We start from the raw sequence: 22,545 nt of genomic DNA, 5'->3' as shown, positions 1-22,545 counted from the left end.
CATATCGTCCACGTAGGACTTTGTAGCGAGATCGGTGCTACTCTTAGGCATGCCAGCGTTAGTGATAACAGATTTTCTAGCGTCGATTATTTGCTTTTCATCGAAAAGTTTTTTTCGTTAATAGTTGACAGTAACGACGTCCGTCTTTTCGACAGGATCACCGACTCTACATATTCACTTATTTTGATAATTGACTGCGTTGTAATCATCTTCAAAAATCTTCGCTAAGAATACATGATTTAGATCGTTATGCATTACGTACTCTTCCTTCAATTCATCCCTCGTTATATCGACATATCCTTTGGTCGCGAGATCGGTTAACTGTTGAGGCGACATGGCGTTTGTTATAACACTTTTTTGGATATCCACAACACCGTTTTTAATCGTTAAAATCTCATTTGTCACTTTGTCTACGTATGACTTTGTAGTGAGATCCGTGCTATTAATTGGTGAACCAGCATTTGCGATAACGCACCCTCTCGCGTTAATTGTCTCATTTGTACCGAAAAGGTTTTTCCGTAAATAGTCTACAGTTACGGCGTCTGTTTTTACAATTGGATCGGCGATATCGCACAATCGCCTCTTTGAAAATGAGAGTTATTATTTATTATTCAATTCGCTTTGCTTTACGAACATTTTCTTAACGTGACCGATTGTTGCACCATCATCATCTTCAACAGGCGATCCGACGTTGCACAAACGTCTTTTTTTGATATCGAAATCTCCATCGGCGGTTTTGTCAAACGTTTCGACAATCCGAGTTGGTGGTGGTTGGGAGGTTGCACTCCCAACGCGAGAACGTCCGAACTTGTCGATACTCATCTTCACACTGTTTAAAATAAAAGATTCCCTGTACTACCTTCCTTTATGTATCCGTCTTCTTGCAGTTCTTCTACGATCGAAACTATTTCGTTATTATGACCGGTATGACCCGCACGTTTCGAAGCCAATAAAAGTCGCAGTCTATCGCACAGTTCATTCGGATCGTCCCGGTAAACGTAATCCGGTCTAACCGTTTTCTTCGCTCTCATCAACAGACCCGATCCGGTTATGGACTTTCGTCGTCATGACCGCTTTTCGACGAAAGATGCGTACGAGGAAACAGTCTTTTGATAATATTCTTGTACTTTAACGATCGACTGGAAATTATGCGACCGGTATTTTGACTTTTATGCGCCTCAGTATTTCTAATATTTTCTTATAGTTATTTAAATCTTTGGTTGTATAATCTACAGGTTCGTTCAAAAAAATCAATTGATATAAACCTTTGGAGCCGCTATACGTCTTGTTGTCGATAACTATTTTATTTCCTTTGAACTGGAGTAGTTTTGTTCCGATCATCTATTGACCGTCAATGTTCTTCACTCCATACACGTTGTCTATTTTTTTACCTTTATCCGTTACGGTTAGATCCAAGAAATGTTTTGCACGCTCGCCCAACGTTTTCGGTGTCGACGGGTCTACAGGTTTCACGAACTGTTTTTCCGACGTCGGTGTTTTAAAGAGTCTTCTCATAACCGTTGGTGTCTCTTCCACCTCCTCCTTTGCATTCTCTTCTTGTTCGTTTTTAACATCGTACTTTTGTTTAAACGATTGATTAAGTTCTCGGAGCGGTTCGACAATAGGCTTAAATTGCTTTTCAATAACTTGTTCCGATTCCGTTATTCCTTGCGTAATAGCGCGATGTTTTCGTTTAATCGAATCTCGTATTCTATCGATTTCCATTACCAACTTCGCCCCGACGGGGAGTCTTATTCTTTAAGACTTTGGGGGTTGGCGTCCTCACGGGCCTGGCCTCTGCAGCTATTCTTCCCACTATACAGTGAGCTGCAGAATACTTTACATTATACACTTATACTACACCAAGAACACTACATAAATTACAACATACACACTTACACAATTACACAACAACATCCTACACTGATATTTCTTACATTAACACTCGGTGGTGTTGCGATATCTTACGAAACGCAACCGTAACCCAAGGTGGGAACAAATCGTGCCGATGGGTGAATGGCTCTACGTAGTGAGTCTTGAACGATGTCCTCTGTGCACCAGGGCGAACCCAGTTGTACTTAGCTCTAGCTCCAGTACGCGTGCGCTCTGCTGGAGTGGTCCATTTTTCGCCGGTACTCGTAGGACCAAATTTCAGTTCCAACAATAAACACAATGATGGTTGGTGGTCCATCTGAAAAAACCACCAAATTATGTCTTGCGAAGAGACCTCGGTCAGCTTTGTCTGACGAGGATAAAAGTCCTATGGAAGAGAACTACAAATCTTTAGACTTGAACACTAAAAATATTCGATTCATTGTTCTCCGAAATAGTCAGGAAGGTGGCTCCCTCCTAAAGGTTTCACCTTTCCTTATAAATAAAACTCTTAACAGGTGCAAGTGGCTCCCCGAAGAATATCAGGAAATTACGCGACGGAGCGATTCTGGTTGAAACATTCAACGACGAACAGAGTCGATCAATCTTACGTCTCCGTAATATGGGTGGTATAAATATAAGTGCTGAAAGCCACAAAACTTTAAATACGAGCAGGGGTGTAATTTTTTGTCGAGACCTCTTAGATATACATATCAATGAAATAGTTGACGAGCTTTGCCACCAAGATGTTGTTGAAGTGAAACGTATAATGAAACGGCAGAACGGAACAGAAGAACCGACACCGTCTCTTATATTAACATTCAATCTCCCTGTTCCACTAGAAAAGATTAAAGTGGGTTACCTCTCGGTTCGGGTACGACCATTCATACCCAACCCACGGCGATGTTTCAGATGCCAAGGTTTTGGTCATACTACAACATCTTGTACAAAAACCGAGATCTGTGCTCGATGTTCTAAAGAAGGACACAATGACACTAACTGCTAAGAAAGTGAAAAATGCGCAAACTGCAGTGGTCCACATACAGCCCGCTCCCGAGATTGCCCAACTTTTAAAGAAGAAAAGGCAATTCTCAAAATCTGTACGGAGCAAAAACTATCTTTTCCGGCTGCACGTAGAGAATATAAAAAGATAAATAACTCACGGAACCTGGTTAAACCAGACGTATCTTTTGCCACCGCTACAACTAAACAAATTCCTACAAATGCTAATAATCAGCAGTGCGGATCCTGCAATGAGCTTAAAAAACTTGTTCAGATGCTATCTGATCAAGTAGCTTCACTTACAGCCACTATCTCAGAGCTGACAAAAGTGAATAAAATGTCCTCAGTCGCAGCTAGTGAATCAAACAGTATGATACATACGAAAGTTCCTATTCCCAAAGTCGTACCGCCACGAATAGCGACTATCATAGCTGGCAGTAAGCCACCTAATAAGCTCCCCATAAAGGAAACCCACATACCTATCTCTTCTGGGATGTCAACTACAGCATCCCATTCAAATAAATCTCCTCCACCATCACCTCATATACTGGAGGATATGGTTGAAGAACCACCCGACCCTAGGGCATCGGAGTTCATTAAAATAAAAAATACAAAAAAGAAAAATTGAATCACGTACAACTAATTTTTATATAGTTTCCGAAATTTATTTTTGTATTTGTTTTTTACACTTATGAACATTATTCAGTGGAATGTTAGAGGTATTCGGTCCCGCATTGAAGATATTAGAGTACTGGCGCACACACATGATCCACTAATCATGTGTTTCCAGGAAACTCACCTTCTACAACATGACCGAATTACACTTAGAGGATACTTCTGCGAGAGATACGACTGCCTAGTAGACAGTAGGGAGAGTGGTGGAGTAGCGATTTTCATGAAGAATGGGGTGTCAGCTACAAGAATTCAACTAACCACTGTCATTCCTGCTGTTGCAGTAAAGGTCACTATTCCCTTCAAATTGCATATCTGCAATCTGTATCTCTCACCGAACACTGAGTTCAGTGCTTTAGATGTCTCAAATCTCACACAAATACCATCTCCATCGTTAATAGTAGGAGACTTCAATGCCCATCATATTTCCTGGGGCTCAACCTTCTGCTCCACTCGAGGAAATGTGATAAACAGATTGAGACAAGATTTTGACCTTTGCCTACTGAATAATGGATCACACACATTTATGTCCTTATCAACTGGTGCTGTATCTAACCTTGATCTTTCCATATGCTCACCGAATGTACTCCCTCATTTTAATTGGTCGATTTGTGATGACTTTCACGGCAGTGATCATAGACCAATTATTATTAGTTTCGGTGTAGACTGCGAGATTAAAAGAAGGCCACGGAGATGGATTGTTGAAAAGGCAGATTGGAACGGATACCGTAAAGCATTCCAATCTCAGTATGACGATGGAGCGAACATCCTCGACCATAATTCTTCTTTTACGTCCATGATACTTAAGAATGCCAACAGATATATCCCACAAACATCAGGTAATCCTAGACGTCCTTTCGTTCCATGGTGGAACGATGAATGCAAAAATGCTATTAGGAATCGACGGCAGGCACTACGTAAATCTAATCGTAGGCCTACAACACAACATCTAAATTTATACCGCAGGGTTAGAGCGGTGTGCCGTCGAGTATTCTTGGACGCTAAGAGGAATTCATGGACGAAATACGTGAGCACTATCTCACGCACTACTTCCACGTCTACTGTATGGAAGAAAATTCGTGCAATCATCGGATCACCGAAACAATCTATTCTTGGTCTTCTTGATGAAGGAGAACTCCTTTCATCATCGTCGGAAGTGGCAAATAGTCTAGCAAAATCTTTCCGCTCGGTGTCTCTCACCTCATCATATAATAACGATTTTCAACGGTACAAGATACAAATGGAGGTGTTGTCGTTAAACATTGGTGATTCGGTTCATACAATAAACAATCAACACCATCTATTGTCTTTCAGCAAATGTTTCAGTGTGTTCTCTCCAAGATGAAACCAGACGCGGTTGTATACACTGATGGATCGAAACAAAATGATACAGTTGGGTGTGCATTTGTTGTTAATGAGAGAACTTATATGTTTGGTCTACCCGGTATTACGAGTGTGTTTACCGCTGAACTATACGCTATAAATAAGGCTCTAAACATCATTAACCCTAAATATAGAAAAATTCTTATTTGCAGTGACTCGTGTAGTGCTCTCCAAGCCTTAAAAAACTTTTATTCCAAACATCCTATCGTCATTGAAATTTACAACGCAATCGCTGAGTTGAATAATCGCAACACAGAATTAAGTTTTTGCTGGGTCCCTAGCCACGTAGGGATTCCAGCTAATGAACATGCAGATTCCGCTGCCAAAGAAGCATGTAACCAGCCTCCTTTCACCACCCGAGTTGCTACTTCTGATTTCATTAACTATGTAAAACAATTATTAAGAACAAGGTGGCAAGGTGATTGGACAGCTACCGTTGATAATAAACTCCGTCAGATTAAAGATTCTGTGTTACCATGGAACTCCTTATACAGAAAACCCCGGCGTGAGGAAGTAGTTCTCTGTCGATTGCGGATAGGACACACGAGAGTCACACACGAGTACCTGTTTACAAGAGGACAACCACCTCTATGCGCAAGATGCAACTGCTGCGTGGCTGTGCGCCACATACTCGTGGACTGCATATGTTATGCGGCATTGCGTCGTAAATTTAAACTACCTAGTAACATCCGTGGTATCTTGCGTAACGATAAGGAGGTTTTAAACCGGATGTTTATATTTTTACGTAGTATGGGTTAATGCAAAAAAATTAATAAGTATGTATACTTTCGTAATTGTATGTATTGTCCTATGTATTGTTTTTGTTATCCGAGTAGGGAGCCTTTTACACTCCCTATCGGATTTTTTTTTTTCTATATATATATTCATATTTTTTTTGTTTTTTAAATTCGTCTGTGATATTAGTTGTAAGATTTTTGTGATATTAGTTGTAAGACTGTAAACGTAATAGTTTTAAGTTTTATCTCCTTTTTTAGTTTTAAGTTTTATTTATTTTTAACGTGATTGTTTTTAACATAGTTTTAAGTTACATGTTAGTGTTTTTGTTATCCGAGAATGGGCCTTTTACACCCATTCCGGATTTTGTTTCTGTGATAGTAGTTTTAAGTTTTAATTTTATCTAACAACCTTAAATTACTTTTATTTTTTTATCTATTTATTTATTTTCCGGGCGATGATAACGTTCAACCGTTTTTCTATCTAAAAAAAAAAAAAAAAAAAATTACCAACTTCGCAGACGACGACGACGAGGATGGCATATCGACCTCGTTCTTGTTCGACATTGTGGTTACGAATGATCGGAAAACAGTCGATCACATCACCATCCTAGTTCCACTGATCTAAAGAACACTCCATGTTTTTTGGTTCTGCGTAGGAAACGTATAACATCGATTAACGAAACATTCATTCTCACCGGACGACGATTGGTATTGCACAATTCTCGGAAATATTGCGTCACATCCTGATCGATAGACGGTATCATGAGTTTCGTGCTTGTGTCTTTAAAGACAACAGCCCTTTTTACATTTCCAGCCCACAGCGGAATATCCACAACCGTTAAGTGATCGCGTTGTGGTACCTTTGTCAAGTACCGTGTGGAAAGTCGTCTGATCGGATGACGGTCACCTTCCGAATGTAAATGCAACAGATAGCTCTTCAACAACCAAAATTCGTCCAGCTTCGCTCCTGCATATTCGCATCATTTTCGCAGCAGATCTTCGTTTTGGATTTCAAAGAGTTCGCGTCGTTCGTTGTACCTCAATCCGAACGAATCGGCGTATAATCGCAACGTAGGTAGCGCTTCGTTTAGAAACTCGCCAGAAAAGAGTGCCTGCGCCCTGTTCACGATGTCGAACGGTAATCCTCCTCGTCTTATCGGTAATGTTTCCGGTACGTCGTCGGTAAATTGTACTCCGTAAGCCGTGTCCACAAAACATTTTCTATCGTATGATAACGCTAAGGGGTACAATGTTTTTGGCGACCTGATCGGAATAGTTCGTTCCGTGATCACTATACAGCATCTCGCTCCTTCTAGACGACTACCGTATTCCAACATGTGCATGTAAACGTTTGTGTAGTCCATAGAATCATGACGGTTTCGAAGTTCCAATAAAGGCTTTTTGTACACGAGCGGAGAGGATCTAAATCTTGAAATAAAGTTCCATCCGTGTCGAATTGTGGTGTTGAACATGTTTTTATCGTATATCACCAGTTCGATTGGCATCTCGTACTTGTCACATTCTTCTAAAAATTTTAACCATATACGCTTATTGAAAATCTTACCTTCGCTAGTAATCATCAACAGAACGACCAACGGATAGTCACGATTCATTCTTTTTACATGTCGCCCGCATCGTCGGTCTTTATTTTCACAGTAGTTCACTTTACGACAGACGTAGTTACCGCAAAACTTCTGACGGTCGCTAAAATATTTGGAACACAAGTTGTTTTGCGGTTTTTGTCTAAAACTTATGGCGTTAGCGTACGGTGTTCCGTCCTCGTAGGTGTGTATGCTTGCCATTGTTACCGACTATCAACTGATCTCTTTTACAAAAACATCGAAGCCTACTCTATATCGTCCACAATCGATATCGCTCTCCTTATCCACAACCAAAAATCCATGAGGTTTTCTCCATGCAACACCACACAGACTTTTAAACCGATCGAATTTCATATCGGTATTTACATGATCTTGATATATGTGACGTAAGTTGAGATCGTTGATCTTGTTTGAATATAAGAAGGAGATTTGCGTTTTCCCGTACAAGGTGCTTCCCGGCACTGGAATATGTCTGAGTCAAATAAAAGCTATCGATGTTGTTGTGCCGTCCCATCGCAAAGTACTTGCGAATATTATGTTGCTTTTCGCAAGCTACATCGTCGAAAATCATTATCGAGTTCGGTTCCGCTTCGTCGGGTGCCATCACATGATCGTTTTCTGAGTATGCAAAAAAGCCGATCTCCGGGACACCAGTCATGACTTGTTCTAGAAACTTATATTTCGGTTGGTACAGCGATTTAGAAAACACGTAAATATTTCTGAATCGTAAACCGTCCGGTGAGAACAGCAAGTTGAATAGGACATTTGTTTTTCCGCAATTAGACGGTCCGCAGATAATACATCTGATTGTATTCGGTAGAAGAGGTCCATGACGAGTCCTTTTTCCCTCTCCACACCCGGCTCCTGTATATTCGTCGAAGTTTTCTAGCGTAATATTACCGACCTGTTGACGTTCCAACTTCATGTTTATGACTGATCGATTCACTACACCAAATCCGCCTTATGTATCCAACTGTTGTGTTTTCCATCGAACCCTTGCCACTTTACAAATAGCCTATCGCCTTTTCTTCGTAAGACTTTCTCGACTAAATACACATTATTTGTAACGTTAGTTTTAGTGAGCTCTTCAGCGTAAAATTTACCGCTCACTACCTCACCGTGAACATCGATCAACGTGTAAGTACACGGACGCGTATTATCATGTACCTTATGTACGATAAATATTTCATTCGTCCAATTCGGTAGATATCCTTTGGCGAATGTCTTTTTAAATTTGCTTATACGCACTCGATCGCCGACATTGTATTTCGGTAAAGTAGGTTTTCGATATAGTACCGTATTTAACCGCTGTAAAACAGCGGCTTGGTTTCGCTTATTTACATCTTTCGGTTTCATTCCGATAGTGCGGTGACTGGTGTTGTATTTTGCGATCAATTTCGGTAGTAATTCTAACCACCTGTAGGTTCCTTGTTCGGTAAATTTTCTCCACATCATCGTTTTCAGTGTTCGATTAAATCGTTCGACTATCGACGCTTTTTTATCCGAATGTGTGGAATAGTGATTTATATTGTACGACTGTAATAGCCGTTTAACCGACGGATTGTAGAACTCTTTACCCAAATCGGTTTGAAAATGTCGCATCTTGTGTTTATCCAATATGGGTTTGAGGGCTTTAGCAATCTCCGTACCGGTTTTGGTTTTAATCGGTACGGCAAATGCTAGTTTATAAAAACAATTTATCATCGTCAGTATGTAACGAAAACCTTTGTTCGATTTAGCATACGGTATCATCTCAACAAGGTCAGCTTGATATAGGTCTGAAATACCTTTAAGTTCAACGCGTCTTGTGGGGTAGTTTTGACGTGTCTGTCGATGAAGCTCTTTAGCTATTGACGCCTTGACGTTCATTGTTGTACTGACCGTATTTCGTGTGTGTTTGTTTGGATAGGAATAGGAAGAAAAAAAAAGGATCTTTATTTCTTATTACCCGCCTCATCACTCTTATATCCCGGCCTTGGTACCGGCCGTATCGATAACAATGATAAATCATTAATCGATCTGCACATGTGCAGTTTGGTTAAAGATTTAATGTGTGATCGATTCGGTGGGTTTAGGGTGGTCCTGAAAAGGACCGTTTTACATAAAGGGTCGTTTTACATTTTAAACGGTTACCCGAAAAACGGACAAGATGGCATATGCCGTGTATGTTCCACATACGGATTGTCTGTCTCTTCCCATTTAAACAAACGTATACGACAATAGTCACATCTGACCATATCGTCCATACCTTCATACCTGAATCCATGCATAGCTAGCATCAGGGGGGAAAGTAACGGATTGTCCATATGTGGCCATAACGGCGTATAAATCTTTTTGTTGCCGTTTCTAGTAACCCTGTAAAATGTATGAACTCTATCATAAAAAGAACGTTCCATTATGATTGAGTGTTAACGCAAGAATGAATAAAGTTTCGAATAATATTTTTTATCTCTTAAAAAATTAACTTGTTTTATTTTCCAATTATTTTTTATCTTAATGCAAGTTCCGAAAATAAAATTTATACAAAGAGTTGACTTTATAACCGCGATTAAATGATCGTATGCAAACTGTTTTATTTTCCAATTATTTTTATCTAATTCAACTTCCACTGATAAGTTGTATAACATTTAATTTATTTAATAATTATTTCTTTAAATTTAGTTTATTTTTATAATTTTATTTATTGTTATGTGCAATAATTATTTCTTTATTATGAAATGCATTACGTCTCTCTTTCTCTCTCTTGATGATAATAATTTTATTTATTTGTTATAAGAAGTTTTACCAAAACCGCATAGTTGTTATCGTCACACTGCAGTTAAAATTGTATTTTAATAAAAATTAATTGGTAACCGCGAACTTGTTATCGCTGACACTGCAATTAAAAACAGTACATAAACTAAATTGATAAGATTGCAGTTTACTTAATATTTTTTTTTGTATATATATATATATATATATATATATATAAGTAACATTCTGCATTCAACTTTTCAAATGTTATCATTACGTATTGAGCAAGTATTCACAATGACATATTATACAGTACAGCACGAAATTGATGAGTTGATGAGTGCCTTTCAAGACTTACTTGATAATTTGATGATTAAAATTTATAACGTATTCTTTTAATTGTTTTTTTTTAAATTTAATTAAAGTAAAACTTACCTTGCTAATTAAGATGAAAATATAATGATCTCTCTCCAATCGATGTATTCACTTTTAATAACAGATTGCGAATGATGAAATCAAATATTCTCTCTGCGATCGATGTATTCACTTTCAATAACAGATTGCGAATGATGAAATCCCACAAATTTTTTGCTTATATACAAACACAACTGGATTTAACCGGTTACAACAACTCAAGACACTTTTGTAATAGTGACCCGATAACTTTAAAAAAAAAACATTTTCCTTATCGCATCCGCTCTTATTAGAGACGACGATCCAGTTCGCACGTACGCACTAACGGCTAGTGCGCATGCGCCGATTCGAGTTCCAACGCTGCGATTGGTCAATCGGACAACTTTAGACCACGTCAGTCCCAGGATCAGACGACCAGGATCATCCTCGAGGTACGTCTAGTTTTTTTTTATTCACTCTTGTGTATATATATATGTGTGTGTGCGCGCGCGCGTGTGTGTACAGACTGAAGTGACGTTAAAATTCACAGCTTACGTAGAACATTTTTCACTCATTACATCAGGGAGTCACCGCAGCCGATTGGTTTAAGGCGTCAGTCGGTCGCGTCCCGTCATGACCGGGTTCGAATCCTCTAGCCGACCGAATTTTTTTTCAATTTAAATATTATTTATTTAATTCAAACCAACCGCCACGCAACAGTGCTACCAACCTTTGAAATATTACTGCAATAAAAATAAATCAAGTTGGCAACACTGACGGGCTACTGTCGCCAATGACGTCACAATCCAAGATGGCCGACCACCGCCATCTTGAATTATTGACGTCAGTAGTGACGTTTCCAAGATGGCGGCCTACCGCTATCTTGGATGACGTCACAAATGGCGACAGTACCACCATTTCCGTACTACTGATGTACCGCTTACATGTTTAATTATAGTATCGTCTAAGTTACGCTTAGAGGGTGTAACCCCATCAAAGAGTTAAGTAGTTTCCAGTTACCCTTAATATCATTCTTTTGAAAAATTTTTAATTTATCATTAAAATACTTCTTCGCTTTTCGTATTTCAATATTAATTTTATTTCTATATAATACGTAATCTTTTCGATTTTCCAGGTTAGCTGGTGCTTTTTTCCATTTTTTGAACAGTTTGTCTATACTTTATTTTATTTAGAATGTCATCCGTCATCCATGGCTTTTTTCTATTTTGAATTTTAATCCTATCAGTATTTCTGCGAACTAAAGAACTTATATACAGAATTAATTATATCAACGAATTTCTCATATGCAGATGGATTTTATCCATCTTATTACCTAAGGTGTCATAATTTATGCTATCTAACTTATATATAATTAATGCATTATCTAAGTAAAATGAACCAAGACTGTCATCCATTGGTCGTTGGGATGAATTCCTGTACAACAGATCTGCTATTACCACATAGTGATCAGAAATTTTAGTTTCAATTACTCCAGAAAAAACGTAATCAGGAAAGCCTCTAATAAAAATGTGGTCTATACAAGATCTAACAATTACTCCATCTCTTATTTCCTTTCTCGTTATATCAGATATGCAACACATGAATCCCATTGTATGTAATAAAGTTTGATAGTAACTAACTACAGTATTTTCCTTAGTAAGATCAATGTTCATATCTCCAATTAAGACCGAATTATTATTATTACAATTATGTAGAATATTTTCAAGATCATGTAAAAATTCATGAACATTTAAATCTGGCGGTCTGTGAAAGCATATTATCGTAAAATCATCGGTCTTAACGCCCAATTTCACTGAAACCTGAATGCATAATAGTTCACAACTTGAGACAGTCAAATCCAACATTATTCTTTCAGCACTGAGTGTGCTACGACAAAGAATTAAAATACCACCACCATACCTAATATTCCGGACACAGTGATAAGAGTCATAGCCATTAATCTGAAAAAAAAACAAACTTATTTCATTATCCGTAATGTTTATTTCCGTGAGAACTATCAAATCTACGTTACTATTACCTAGGTGAAACAAGAATTCATCCCAATGACCGCGAATAGTCCTAATATTTAAATGAAGTATACACTCAGTTTCGATAAACTGGAGTAATCTTGCGAAAATTCGTCTAGGTTCGAGAAGTAATTATCAATAGCCAAAAACCGGCCATTAAAAATATTTTTTTCATTAATGTTTTCCATTTCAATAGAGATTCGAAAATATGTCTAAAACGCACAGATTACATAAGCTATAATTTGTATCCCAACCATGATATAAACATTTTATTTAGAAACATATAAATTTTATTTGTAAAGACTAACATAATACTAATCGTTGTTATGATTAATGTCTTATCTACGCAAAAACACAGTATAACCGATTTAGTTAAAGGGGTGAGAGAACATATATTCGATAGAACAAACGCTCGAATAAGATCATAGGTATAACGTAATGATATCAGTATCATATTATTTGATATCAATGTTGTCACCATAACAGAGATAACATTTTTGAGATTGGCTCGCATGAGAAATACATCGTTATGCAAGTCAATTATCCTTATCAATTTAAAGCCAGTTTCTAACAATAAAATATTTTTCATTAAACTATGATTCATTAAACTAAGAAATAAACTGATGCTTATAAACATAGAAAAGCAGCTGCTGAATTGGCATAAAATTAAATTAAGTGAAAGTCTTCCTTTTTTTATACTATTGGAACTGTAATACCAAAACGAATCTTGAGTCATCAATAACAGAATATGATAAATATAAAATGCAATAAAAATATAGAAATAACTAGCTCGTGAACTTACATTTACAGAACTGAATGTAATGAACATTATAATATTATTACGAAACAATTTTATTATACTCTTAGGGATAACGCTATCATAGTTACAAATTTATGTAACTCACTTGATTTTTTTGCTGATCCGCCTCAGTATTAATTTTAATAGCAAACACTTCTTCACTTTTCTTAAAAAATATTTTACCATTTCGTACCCAAACAAATTTGTACTGAAGTTCACCCGCTTTTTGTTTCGTTTTATAAAGTAAGTCTTTTATTGGCTGTACTAGATTTTCATTAACATACACTTTTTTGTCACTTCCATCTGCAAGAACCATATTATTTGTTAGCTTCTCGCGCTTTTTGCTGATCCAGAAATCTCGCGTTTTTCTGCTGCTAAATTGCACTATGATCGGGTGTGAATCAGTTTTCTTCCTAGTAGGTTCATAGACATGAACCTTTTTATTTAAATTCATTTTTAAATAGGTCAATAGTAGGTTCATAGACATGAAGCGGTTCATAGACATGAATCGCTTCTTCTAGCGAAGCGATTTTCGTATCTTTCTCTGTTACGCTTTCTCGGAGTTGTTTCACTTCTTGGAGAAGATCCCTGTTAGATTTCTGTAATACACTAATTTCATTTTTAATATCATCATAAAACAGGGATAGCCTACCAAGTTCATTTTCGGTCCTACTAGAAGAAGCTCTGACTTCAGCTTTGAGTTCTAAAATGATAACTTTTAATTCATTAATACTGGCGAAATCTAATATTTCTTTAATCGAATCCACTGATTTGTTGTCAGTAGATTTGACTGATTTGCGACACTCACTACACATCCACTCTTTTTTCTTTTTCTGCGAGATTCGCTGATATGTATTCTCCGTAATTCCAACGCATTTATGGTGGTAACCATATAAACAAAAGCGGATTCGGTAATTCTCCCTCGCAGGTATTGCAATTCGTCATTTTCAAATATTTTTTATCAAACAGGATTACAATATAATAAAATATTTAACACTGGCATATAAAATACAACATAATTGTTCAAGAAAATATACAATTGTGTATTTAAGATAAGAACTGCTTATCTACTACACTCTGAACAGGAATGCGAATAGAGCGACACACGTCCGTTCAGCACAGCAGCCAGACGTGAAATGAATGTTGATGATGTAGTTTGGCTTTAGACCGAGAACAAGTTGAAGAAAATTTATGCAGCATTTATTAGTCAACATAGAGTAAGTAATCAAGAACATTCTGTAGACACAGCTATTAAGCAATTACAATTGCAACCTATCAATTTACCATTGTTTAAACGTGACATTCTTGAATGACATCACGTTTTTAATATATTTATTGACTTAATCCACGCTCGAAAAGATTTATCAAACATTAAAAAATTACATTATTTACATTCGTCGCTAAGAGACGAAGCTTTAGCCATTATCAAAAATCTTCCAATAACAAATGAAAATTATAGAATCGCATTAGATTTATTGATAAAATTGTTTGATAATAAATTCATAATTGCATATTTTAATGCAGATCGCATTTTAAAAAAGACTGTTTGAAAAGAGAATCATTAGATCTTTTACCTAAATTCGTTAATGTCTTTGTTCATTTGTCAACTGACTTGAAGCAATGAAACTTCCAATTAACATATTCGAATTCATTGTAATTCAATTTCTAACCTCAAGGCGAGATTATAATACTGCCAGACTATGGAAGGAAAGATTATCAAATGAGAGCTGTCCAAATCTTCAAGAGTTCTTAGAGTTTTTTGAGAATGTTGAAGATTATCGTAGACGAGTGGAGGGGAGTGCGGCGATTTACGATAAACAGGCAGTCACTTCCAACCAGTGCAAAAGTGTAGTTGCTCTCCGTAGCTTAAACTTTATGAACACAGACCAGCGGCGGATCCAGGGGGGCGATCGCCCCCTCTCACAACAACCCAACCATGATCTATTTTAAAATAAACTTTTTAGATGCTTTTAAAGCCTAGAGTTTTGAAATTAGAAGAATAATATGGTTGAATATACTACTGATTCTTCAAAAAAGAAGCTTTGAGAGTGTTGAAAATCAACTTTGCCAAAACGCATTAGCAAAAAGAGATGACTGGGATTTATCAATTTTTCAAGTTTTTATTTAAAGGTCAAAAATATGAACACTTAGTAAACCACTCAAGCATTTTTAATGAGTGACGGCTTACTTTCTTTGTTATTCCGAAACATTTTGACCTCAAAAAATATTATATAAGATTTTTTGAGAATTTTAAATTTTGTTACAATTTTTTTTTCACAAAAAAAATCAAATCTTTCAATATAAAACTTAAAACTTTGAAAAAACCTCATGTAATTTTATGGATACCGAAATTTCTCGAAATTATAAAGCAAATACGCCATTATTACAATTAAAAAATCTCGCGTGATATTGTTTTTTTTTTCGTATATCTAAACCCGAAATGAATGTATACGGAATAACTCTCGTAATAAACCACCTACTTGACAACTTTTTGGCAGACAGAGAAGGGTTTTGAATTTATTTTTAATGTTTTTTGTCTATGTACTGTTTGAAGAAAGATTATTGAAGGGATTTTAATGTTTATTTTATTTTATTTATTTATTTTTTTTTTAGGGCGAAAAACGTCTGCGCGTTATCATCGCCCGGATTTTTTTTAATGAAAAAAAAAGTAATTAAAACTAATCTAATAGGTAAGTAGTAAAACTTAAAACTAATATCACAGGTAAAATCGAAAATAAAAACAAATACAACATAACAAGGTCCGAGGTGGTGTAAAAGGCCCATTCTCGGATAACTAAAGCACTAAAAGAATATAAAAAAAAGCTAAAAAAAAATAAAAAATAAAAAACGCTAACATAAAACTTAAAACTAGGTTAGAAACGAAAATAGTAAAAATAAATAAAACTTAAAACTAATACAAACTATATAATAAAATATAAAAACTAAGTTAAAAAATAAAAATTAAAAAAAGGGAAATAAAACTTAAAACTATTATATATATATATAAAGACATACAACTAATATATGTATAAAGACATACAACTAATATCACAGACGACATTTTTAAAACATAAAAGCAAAAAAATAATACCAAAAAAAAAATGTATAAAATTTGACAAATTCCGATAGGGAGAGTAAAAGGCTCTCTACTCGGATAACAAAAACAAAACACAGAACAATAGAAATTAAATTTTTATATTAAATTTTTTGTGTTAACCCTACACTACGCAAAAACAGAAACATCCGGTTTAAAACTTCATTATCATTGCACAAGACACCACGGATGTTTCTGGGTAATTTAAATTTACGACGCATAACATTTGCAGTCCACGAGTATGTGGCGCACAGTCATGCGGCAGTTGCATCGTGCGCATAGGGGTGCGTGTCCTCCTGTCATCAGGTACTCGTATGTCCTATCCGCAATCGACAGAGGACTACTTCCTCACGCCGAGTTTTTCTACATGAGGAGTCCCATGGCAACACAGAATCTTTAATCTGCTGGAGTTTATTATCTACAGTAGCCATCCAATCACCTTGCCACTTTGATCGTAGAGATTGTTTTACATGATTAGTAAAATCAGAAGTAGCAACTCGGGTGGTGAAGGGAGGTTGATTGCATGCGTCTTTGGCAGCGGAATCTGCATGTTCATTACTTGGAATCCCTACATGGCTAGAGACCCAGCAAAAACTTACTTCTGTGTTGCGATTATTCAACTCAGCGATTGCATTGTAAATTGCAATGATAGGATGTATGCAATAAAAGTTTTTTAAGGCTTGGAAAGCACTACACGAGTCACTGCAAATAAGGATTTTTCTATATTTAGGGTTAATGATATTTAAAGTCTTGTTTATAGCGTATAGTTCAGCGGTAAACACACTCGTAATACCGGGTAGACCAAATATATAAATTCTTTCATTGACAACAAATGCACAACCAACGGTATCGTTTTGTTTCGATCCATCAGTGTATACCACCGCGTCTGGGTTCATCTTGGAGAGAACACTGAAACATTTGCTGGAAGACAGTAGGTAGTGTTGATTGTTTATTGTGTGTCGTAAGGTCAAAAGTAAAATTTATAAGGTTTATTCCCCACGAAGGATATGAGCAAGGATACGTTGGAAAGAATGACGGTGTGTCAACATTTATATGCTCCAGCAGACATCGGGTACGGACACCTACAGGTGCAGTACAAAGTGAATGGTCCTCATACGTTCCTAAATTAGGATTTCTAAAGACTGAGTCAAAACCCGGGTGATTTAGCTGTCCTTTGAGACGAGCAAAATAAGATAATAAAAGCTGGTCTCATCTATCCCAAAGTGATGGTTCACCACAGTCTACAAGTAAGCTTGCGACAGGACTTGACCTAAACGCGCCTGTGGCAAAGCGAAGGAAAGCATGATGTACACTATCCAGCATTTTAAGCACGGTTTGACGAGCTGAAGAGTAAGCGACACAACTATAATCAAAACGGGAACGAACAAAGGAATAGTAAAAACATATCATACATGACCGATCGGCTCCCCAACTGGTGTTACTAAGGGCTCGCATCATATCTAAAAGTTTGGAACATTTTGTTTTTTAATTCTTTTATATGTTTGACCCAAGTAAGACGGCTATCAAAAATAGACCTAAAAACCTGACGTAAGGAGATATAGCAATAAGCTCTCCGTTCAGAACAACTTGCGGAATAAAAGGGTTTCGTAGCCGAGAAAAGACTACACATTTCGTTTTGTCGGATGAAAATGTGAAACCAGTAATCCTGGACCAAGCTTCAAGGTGAGATATAGTGTTCTGTAGTAGTCTCTCTGCTGTGGGTGTTGAACAGCTCGCAATGTAAATAGCAAAATCGTCAACAAATAGAGAACATGAGACAGGAGCCTGCACACAATTGGTAATACTGTTTATGGCTACAGAAAATAAGGTGGCACATAATACACTACCTTGAGGCACTCCATTCTCCAAGATGACACTACCTGTGCGCAAATCGTCTATAAGAACACGAAACGTTCGGTGATTTAAGAATCCTCGGATAAAGGCAAGCATATTGTCCTTGATTCCCCATTCTTTGAGGGTGTTAAGAATACCACGTCGCCAGGCCATTTCGTACGCCTTTTTTATATCAAAGAAGATTGCGACGAGGTGCTGGCGGTTTGGGAAAGCGTTTTGTAAGGCTGTTTCCATTGACACTAAATGGTTAATGGAAGATTGTCCTTGTCGGAAACCACACTGTTCTGGAGATAGAAAGCCATGTCTCTCCAAGTACCGTATAAGCCTGCGGTTTAACATTCTCTCCATTATTTTACACAAAACGCTTGTTAAAGATATAGGGCGGTAACTTGAGGGGTTGGTTTTGTCTTTACCAGGTTTTAGTACTGATATAATAAATGGCTTCTGACCAGCCGGGTGGGAAGACTTGTTCCGAGAATAAACCATTGTAAATATTTAAAAGATGTTGTAGTACCGAATTAGGAAGGTGTGAAAGTATGGCAAGGCGTATGTTGTCCGGTCCAGGGGAAGTGTCAAGTGCGTGTAATAATTCCTTAAATATGAATGGTGTGTTTAATTCACCAACCGAATCACCAACGTTTAACGATAATACTTCTATCTGTATCTTGTACCTTTGAAAATCGTTATTATATGATGAAGTGAGAGACACCGAGCGGAGAGATTTTCCTAAAATATTTGCCACAGCCGAAGATGAAGAAAGGACTTAATACCGAAAATAGATTGTTTCGGTGATCCGAAAATCGCACGGCTTTTTCTCCATCAAAGGAGAAAAATCTATTTTTTCTCCTTTGGGAGAAAAAAATAGTGGGATAGTGCGTAAGATAGTGCTCACATATTTCGTCCATTAACTCCTCTTAGCGTTCAAGAATACTCGACAGCATACCGCTCTAGCTCTGCGGTATAAATTTAGATATTTAGTTGTAGGATTAAATGTGCGTAGTGCCTGCCTTCGATTCCTAATAGCATATTTGCAATCATCATTCCACCATGGAACGGAGGGACGTCTAGGATTACCCGATGTTTGTGGGATATATCTGTTGGCATTCTCAAGTATCATGGACGTAAAAGAGGAACATTGGTCAAGGATGTTCGCACCATCGTCATACTGTGATTGGAAGGCTTTATGGTATCCATTCCAACCCGCCTTTTTACAATCCATCTTCGTGACCTTCTTTTAACCTCGCGGTCTACACCGAAACCAATAAGAATTGGTCTGTGATCACTGCCGTGAAAATCATCAAAAACAGATCAATTAAGAAAACCCACCGGGTTGGTCTAGTGGTTAACGCGTCTTCCCAAATCAGCTGATTTGGAAGTCGAGAGTTACAGCTTTCAAGTCCTAGTAAAGCCAGTTATTTTACACGGATTTGAATACTAGATCGTGGATACCGGTGTTCTTTGGTGGTTGGGTTTCAATTAACCACACATCTCAGGAATGATCGAACTGAGAATGTACAAGACTACACTTCATTTACACTCATACCATCCTCATTCATCCTCTGAAGAATTATCTAAACGCTAGTTACCGGAGGCTAAACAGGAAAAAGAAAGAAAAAGACCAATTAAGATGAGGGAGTAAATTCGGTGAGCATATGGAGATCGATATTAGATACAGTATCACATGATAAAGACATCAATGTGTGTGATCCATTATTCAGTAGACAAAGATCCAAGTCTTGTCTCACTCCGTTTATCATATTTCCTCGAGTGGAGCAGAAGGTTGAGCTTCTGATGATAAAATATTTTCATTAACTGTGCTATTTAACTGAGTTAATCTTAAACAATTAAATTTTATCTGTTAGCCTCATAAAACATTTTTAGTTTATCATCTACTACAGCAAAATGAGACACAAATATATATTTTTTTCAATTCATTAAAAGTATTTATATATTTTTTTCTTGTTAACCTTCGGGAGCACCGTCAGGAATTACTTCAGAAGGTGAATAAAGGTGATATGTATGAGTGTAAATCAGTGATTATCAAACTTATTTCTTTTACCGCCCTCTTTGAAAATCAATTATTTTTCAGCGTCCCCCATTTTTTATACACCCCTAAAACTTAAAAACCACAATTTCATTATTTTAATTAATTTAGTTGTATTAGTCGGTTCTGATGTTTAAACTTACCTTCTAAACTAGAAATTTTTACCAGTGAGAACAAATAAAACCCAACTTTATAATATTAATAATATATTTTAATCAAATTAAAAGAAACAATATAAATATGTAATCAGTTTTCGTTTTTATACTAATCTAATGAGATGGATGAATTTGATGATATTTAATAAGTTTGTTGATATCAGGTTCGATTTTACTCAAAAACAGTCGTAAGTCGCCGCGTTTGGTAACTTGCAAATGATTTCTCTTTTTAGTAAGCAGCGTTGTCACAGCGCTAAATCCACGTTCACACAAATATGACGATGGGAATGCTATCAAAAATCGTTCAACGATAGACCACAATCCAGGGTACAACTGCGGAATTGACTTTTGTAGCCAAAATTGTTGGTAGCCATTTTTGTATTTGATTTTTATTTCCTCGTTCGTTGTCAGTTCTATAAGTTCTTCTTCCAACTGGGGTGATATTGCTATGTTGACATTTGAAAAAGGATCTAACACCCAGTCTGGTATTTCCAATTTCAAAATGTCCTGGAATCTTTCAATGAAATCACTGTGAAGATTTTCCAAATGTTGGCAGTAGACGAGCAAGTCGTCGTTGTTGCAGGATACTGATAAATTGGGAAAATTATGGAACTCACGTCTGCCGATATTCTTCTTGTGTAAGAGCAGCTTGGCTACGAAAGCAGCGACGACATTTTTTGTTTTTATTAAGTTCAAGTCATCGCCTTGAAGTTGGAGATTCGTATCATTAAGCAATGTATAAAGGTCTGTCAGGTATGCGATATCATTCTTTGATGTGATGAGGTTTTCGCGCAATTCTGTGTCTGTTTTCCAAGAACTCTATGACAGAGTCAAACAGATTGTAAAAACGAGTCAGACAATTTCCTTTTGATAGCCAACGCACTTCTGTGTGAAAGATTAATCTGTTGAAATCTTCATCATTATCAACACAAAGCTGATTAAATAATCTGTCATTTAAAGAGTTGTTTCGGATTTTATTGACTGCTCTGATGACATGTTGCAATGATTGAAATAGTCGTTCACATAAATTTCTAGCAACTAAATGCTGTCGATGTATAACGCAATGTACAGCAAGGACATCAGGAATTTTGTTTTTTAAGTACGATATGAAGCCTTTTTGACACCCCGTCATAGCTGGAGCACCATCTGTAGCAGCTGATATAATATTCTTCAACGGAATTCCTTTTTCATCACAAAACTTTTCCAGTGTTTTAAATACGGTTTCTCCTTTCGTGTCTGTCTCTAAATTTCTAGCAAATAAAAGTTCTTGACATATTTTTTCATAATAAATCTCACGTAAGACAACAGCAATGCTACATTAGTTGGTAAAGTGGACTCATCCAACTGAATTGAAAATTTACTAGTCTTCAGATGATTGCACAATGACTTTTCAATCTTTTCAGCCATTTCATCAATTCGTCTTTGGACAGAACTATTGCTCAAAGGAATTTTTCGAATTATATCTGCCGCCGGTTTATGGAGCACAGTAGTTATAACTTCTTTTATCGCCGGAAAAATTAACGTTTCTCCGTTGGTGTGTGGTTTACCTGTTTGAGCAATTAACAGAGAGATATTGCATGAAGCTCGAAGTCCGTCATCGTCTTGCTTACCAGCCATCGAAAAAAGTTTCGATACACTTGGCTGAGCATTATGCTTCTTTTCCAGATCTTGAAAATAGGCTACATTTTTGTCCTTCTTATCCGGATGCATTTTATTCAAATGATCTTGAAGTCTTGAAGGCTTCATCGCTTCGTTTGAAAATGTTTTTGAACAAAGAAGGCACAAAGGCAAAGATGGGTTTGTTGAATTTTCTATGAATCCATATTTAATATATTCTACACTGTATTGCCGTTTATTATTTTTTGCTTCCGACATGGCTTTGTTTTCAAATTTATGTAAATAAAGTGTTGAACTTAAATACTTGTTTAAAGATAGCGCGCGAAACCACAAATGAAAATATAAGAAAAATTACGAGCTTTTATATAGGATTTAAATACAGCAAGTAACGACAGGAATAAGACAAACACGCACAAACTCGTTTATCTCTTTCGACGCACAATCGTACTGAGCAAGTATCGATGAACCAGCCGATTTCTACCGGATTGCACCAATAGCATTATTTAAGGTTAGCATTTAGTCGGCAAAGTAAGCATATTGTTCAGCATATACTGGTATCTAT

At 36.8% G+C, this 22,545-nt stretch overlaps 1 protein-coding gene across 1 annotated transcript; it reads right to left on the bottom strand.

The window, feature by feature from the left end:
- Window positions 1-21,608: 21,608 nt before the first annotated feature.
- LOC142317562 (zinc finger BED domain-containing protein 5-like) lies at window positions 21,609-22,241 on the bottom strand. Its single transcript, XM_075354120.1, has one exon. It carries the CDS (start codon window positions 22,239-22,241, stop codon window positions 21,609-21,611), a length of 633 nt encoding a protein of 210 aa, XP_075210235.1.
- Window positions 22,242-22,545: the final 304 nt, after the last annotated feature.

Source organism: Lycorma delicatula, chromosome 1 (assembly GCF_047948215.1).
Source record: "Lycorma delicatula isolate Av1 chromosome 1, ASM4794821v1, whole genome shotgun sequence".
NCBI lineage: Eukaryota > Metazoa > Arthropoda > Insecta > Hemiptera > Fulgoridae > Lycorma > Lycorma delicatula.
The sequence above is the reverse complement of the archived record's forward strand: the minus strand, read 5'-3'. Positions and strand labels throughout refer to the sequence as shown.